The sequence below is a fragment of the Pyricularia pennisetigena genome, chromosome 6, assembly GCF_004337985.1.
Source record: "Pyricularia pennisetigena strain Br36 chromosome 6, whole genome shotgun sequence".
NCBI lineage: Eukaryota > Fungi > Ascomycota > Sordariomycetes > Magnaporthales > Pyriculariaceae > Pyricularia > Pyricularia pennisetigena.
The window spans coordinates 4,642,346-4,647,650 of record NC_043744.1 but is presented as its reverse complement, the minus strand read 5'-3'; the positions used below and the strand labels follow the sequence as shown (position 1 = coordinate 4,647,650).

General features: G+C 48.0%; 2 protein-coding genes across 2 annotated transcripts; both read right to left on the bottom strand.

Moving 5' to 3' along the window:
• Nucleotides 1–157: 157 nt before the first annotated feature.
• On the bottom strand, nt 158–688 carry PpBr36_05131 (uncharacterized protein; the record flags this gene model as incomplete). The annotated part of the gene is made up of 2 exons (XM_029892289.1): nt 158–442; nt 611–688. 2 exons carry the CDS (start codon nt 686–688, stop codon nt 158–160), a joined length of 363 nt encoding a protein of 120 aa, XP_029749483.1.
• A 2,784-nt stretch (nt 689–3,472) lies between these two features.
• Nucleotides 3,473–3,769, bottom strand: PpBr36_05130 (uncharacterized protein; the record flags this gene model as incomplete). The annotated part of the gene is made up of 1 exon (XM_029892288.1): nt 3,473–3,769. The coding sequence occupies one exon, from the start codon at nt 3,767–3,769 to the stop codon at nt 3,473–3,475; it is 297 nt and encodes a 98-aa protein (XP_029749484.1).
• Between the last annotated feature and the right edge of the window lie 1,536 nt (nt 3,770–5,305).

The window sequence follows — 5,305 nt, the reverse complement described above, 5'->3', positions numbered from 1 at the left end:
TTGCCCTTTTGTTTACACCGTCATAAAGCCGTATCAGTCATTAAACATTACTCCCGGGCTAATCGCAGCCCATCTTGTGGTCGTGTCGCATTCGTCATGAAAGAAAATTACCGTTCTGCTCCCGGCATGTTCTTTCTTATCTCGTAAAAAGAAAACATCAAAAACGCTCGACTTGGCACTTCCGCTGGCTCGTGGCGGTGCTGGTGATGGTGAAGGACGTCCAGTCCCCGTGCCGTCTGCTCCGGGCCATCAGCCCCTGCATCGGTGCCACTGCTAGCCTGACCGAGGCGCCGGCGATGATCTGAAGGCGTTCCTTGGGGGTGAGCTCGACGTCGGAGCGGTCCATGTCATGTACGCAGTCGTCTCGGGCGCTCTGGAGGGTCACGACGGTCCACGAGCCGCCGGTGATGGGGTTCTTGTGATGTGCGGGCTTCTTGATGCCCTCGCCGCGGATTCTTTGTAGTGGAACACTTGGTTCTTGTGTAATAAAGGCTTCTTCTTTCCACAGAGTCGTGTGTTAGTTGGTGATGAAGCTATTGGGACACAGTGACCAACAAACAGGGGGGTTCGTACGGGAGCCTCGCAGGCTCTCGATTTCATCTGCACTCACGGAGCACCAATCGTCGTCGGTGTCGGTGTGGCTGTCATAAGGTTCGCAGTTGCGAGTGCTTGTAGTTGTCGTCGACATGTTGGAAGACGGGAAAAAAAAAGAAGATAACAGAACAGTGACAGAATGTTTCTCGAAGCAGTAGAAGGTTATCATGAACATACGGTTCCTTCGTAGATTTGAGTCCGGCCTATCCAGAGGCAGTCGTCTTCTTGGTCACGGTCTGCTGTGAGAATACGAGCCACCAGTAACTATCCGGGTATGTTCATGGTCAAACTGGTTCATGGCCGGTCGTATTGACTACGGGGCAACCCATCGGGGCATTTGTGTGATTATGTGTGTAGTCTCACATTGTTAGGGTTTTGGGAGTGATTCATTGCCAGAAGATGCGAAAGATGCAGCAGCCCATAGGGGCGTATGCATACGGACAAAGGTGTTTTAATATCACAAGGTTGATTATGGGGCTCTTTTATATGTACGAGTATATGCGATGTTGCTATATGCCAACAAAACCAATAGTAGTGAAGGGAAACAAAAACAAAAACAAAACAAAACAAAAAACAACCAAACAACCAAACATGATGCAGCAGTATTATGGGGTGACCACCCTCCTCAAAGGCAAATCACATGCAGGTACATATTCAAAACACTAGGCTACTGAAATGTGTCTGCCCAACTGACTACAAAGGACCCTGAATGCATATATAGTTGCATCAAAACAACGGCAATCGGGAAACCCGGGAATCTGTTTTGTAGGCCACGCCACTATATATATTTTCCGGGTCCGGCTTTCCCCGACATATGCAGGATCTTTTTTGATTCCGAAAAAGCCAAATGTTCTAGCTGGTCTAGCCACTCCACAATGCCGGGCGACAGTGGCCGATGAGCCCGTCCCGGAAATGTGGTAGGCTGAAAAAAGCCCAGCCAGCCCAGAAACCACGTGAGGAGGCTTGAAGTGGTACGATCACGATTGGGGCTTTAGTTTACCGTTCAAGACTGGACATGACAACATAGACAACCGATGCCAAACAAGATTGGGGGAACAAAAAAAAAAGGCACCACTGCACCCAGAGACACCCAGAAACAGCCTAACAAGCCTGGCGCCGAAGCACTAATACATCCAGGGGTGTGCAAAATCCCACGCAAACTGCCTCCATTATAGCCTAGAACTATCTAGACTAGTTGATTATACTGCCAAGAGATAGAGAGAGAGAGAGCATGGGAAAAAAAAATCAAGGGGGAAAAAAGTGAAAGGATGTAAAGAGACACTTTCCTGGGCTATAGACTTTAGAGCTTGACGTTAGCCAAGACAAACCTGACAAGACGGACAAAAGAACCCCAGGCCGCGCAATCAGAATAAGCATTTAGGGCGCCGTCATTTAGACTAGATAAACAAACAAAATAAAGCTGAGACACGATTAACCCCCTCGCGCCCTGAGCTAGGGCCAGACGTCAAAAAATGGTGGTGTGGTGTCAGCCGCTTGGGTTGCGCCAAGGGCGAAGTGGTGACGCGAACTGGGAGAGCTTGCGAATCTGCGGATTTGAGCGAAATGAAAATTGATATCTCGATCGTGTCGCAATTGGGAGATCTCTTGCATAGACTGGGCTTTGTTCAGTTATTTCACACCTTTTATGACTCGATGCAAGTGAGCGATCAGCAGGAGGATGCGGGAGAAAAAAAAACACACACACAAATGCCAAGGCGCGCGCGTCGGTATACTTCTATCCCAAGCCAGGCCTGAGACATCGACCAACTTGTCCTGACTGAGATTACCTATGACGGTCACTTTGAGATGACGATTGCTCTGAGCTGGCTGATGACAAAGCAACTCTGTAGCGTGCAATTGTAAACAGACGTAATGTGGAATTATACTTGCACCAGGATAGAAGCAGCGAACGAGGAAAAAGAGATGTGATAAACTGACAGACAGTTCTGGCTTCCTTGTATTGTGTCTTAAAACTTTTTTTTCGTTTCTTGCGCCGGAGACCATGGGCCCACAAGGAAAACGCAGCTTCTTGCTCTATCTGCTCACGCTCCAAAAAGAAACAGAAAAAAAAATCCAAATCAAGTGTAAAAAAAAAAAAAAAAAAAAAAAAAAAAAAAAACGCCCTTGCGCCTCGAGTACTAGTCTTCCTCGCGCCCTGATCAAAGGTATTACCAAACCCAAGCAGTATAAAAAATGACAAACTTCCACCAAAAAAACCCCGGACCAAGAAAGTCATAGTTGTGTTACTCGTCATTGCGGCATGGTAGGGGGTAGTAGTAGAAAAAAAGAAGGACAAGAATCATGAAAAAAAAAGTTTAGATAAGAAGCAAAAGTGAAGAAGCAAAGACAACGCGTGACAAGCGACATCGAGTCAAACTGCCCTACAAACTTTTCCTATTTTCTCGTCGTCTGTTGATGAGGTCTGGATCCAGGTACGGACTGACAAGGTTAAGCTTTGGTCGTGAGCATCGAAGCTTCCCCAAGTTCTCACTCGGACGATTGTGTTGAGGCTGGTCATGTGTGTTCGTAAATATCCGAGTCGTTGCGTGCACCGCGCGCCAGCAGACCAAGGAGTTTTTTTTTTTGTTTCTCTCATTCCCCCCTCAGCCTGCAAAGAAATGTGAATGATGTGTGACGGAAGAAAATCCACCAAGTCTTTGATGTAATCCTTTCGTGCTTTTTTTTTGTTTCGCCAAGATGATGTTCCAGTTAGAGCTTGCTTTTTGTGTATCTGAGATGGAAGGACGTGCGTTTGCTGTAGTGCTCGTGCTGAATGTCACATCATGCGCCGTGCAGGACAACAGCGGCAGCCCGCTCAGCCGTTCAGGTCCGAGAACCTTTCTGGGCATCTGTCGTCACACAATACACAGCCGTATCTCTAGAAACGGCCCATGCGCTCCTCGACACCGCCCCAGTAGACGATGGGCCTTGGCTCGAGAATGCTGAGCTCGCTGCCGAAGCTCTTGCGCTCCTCCTCGAGGCCAACGATGGAAGGCTGGCGCACTATGATGCTGTTTATGGTGGTGACGGGCGACATGGACGAAGACGAGTAGGAACTCCTGTTGCTGCTAGAGCTGGTACGGGATGAGGCCGACGAGCGGCGGCGGAAAGAGGTGCGGATCTTCTCCGACGAGAACCTAGCCGCAATGGACTGGAAGCGAGTAGGGGACTGCATCTTGTCGAATTTGTCTTTGTCGTGGAACCTGGTCGTGGTCTTGTTTATTTTTTTTTTATTTTTTTTTTGGCTGGTTGTCGTCGAAAAAGAGACGGGTATCAAGATGTGTTCAAAAACGAGAAACGAAGAACAGAACAAAAGGCTCAGCCCGATGGATCGTAACAATGAATTCCAAAAAAGAAGAGGATGAAGTGTTTGGGGGAGGGTGTGAACGTCGAAACGAAGGACGAAGAAGGTTTTATCTTTCAAGTCAGTGAACGACAGGACGGTCTATTCTTTTTGGCTGAAGTCTGGACAGATCCGGTGGGTTGGTGGTCAAAGATAGACACAGAAGGTGGAGTGAATGAAAGCGGAGGAGGGTCCGATTTTGAATGTTGGAAATAGGAACAAAAGCCGGATTTACAAGGGCACAGCCGCGAGTCAAAAGATCTTTAAACAGGAGCTTATGAAGGGGGGAGAGGAAAAAAAAAAAAAGTGGCTTTTGTTGATGCGTATGTGCTTGAATTAGTTTTTGCTGTTGGAGGGGAGGGGGTGTGATGGTCTCGCCAACTCAACACCAGGTTTAGTTAAGCGGAGCTGGAAAAGTAAAAAATTGAATTAAGAAGTAAGAACCTGGAAGCGGGAAGCCTAGCAGAGGGAAGGGACGAGGGCATTCATGCTAAGAAAGAGGCTTTTTGGGACCGGCATGCTTTAAGTAGAATGTATTGTCCATGCAAAAGGTCCGAGAAAAGAAGTCAAGGGGCTTGGTGTGACAGGGATCTACCAAGGGTTTGTATGTAGTAAAGGGTGTGGATATACAGTGATTACTACTGTAGTAGTAGGTAGGTGTGGGTGAATTCGGTTGATTGTAAACAACACAAGGCTGCCTCGCTACAATGGGGCACTCCAGGGAGCATGAGCTTCAGGTGGGCAGCCCTTCCAACAAGGGAAAGTTTGGGTGGGTGCGATGCGACAGGTGTCTGGAAAGCCCGCACTTGACACTTTTGCACCCTTGTGTTGGTGGATCCTCGACCGGGCTGGGAGGGAAGGGTGGGGAGGTGCCACACGGCTTGCACCTTTTCAATCGGCTTCACTTGACGGTATTACTACCTCCAGTCTGTGCAAATTTTTTTTTGGATTGCAATGCCGTAGCGATTTCAAGGTGGCGTCTGTCAACGTCGAGACAAGGGTCGGGTTCTATTGTACTGTACTGCAATAAATATGTACGTACTCCTTACTACATACCATACTACAGTACTACCATACGTACGATCTGGTGGTCTGTTTTGTTGTTTTTGTCTCCATAATCTTTTTTTCGCTTGTCAACCAGCCCTGTGTCTCTCCCTGCCCCTTGTTTCCTGTTGATCCGGCTGTCGTTTTTCTATCCAATGATAGGCGCAGCATCGCGATTTACAAAGTAACTAAACGAGGTAGCTATCAGGAGATACGTCGAACTAAACTAGACCTAAAGAGCTAGGGCTGGGTTAACAGCCCATTCGTGTTGGTCCCGAGGTTGTAGTTTGGTCGGACCCAAAATTGCTTTCATTCCCAGCCAGC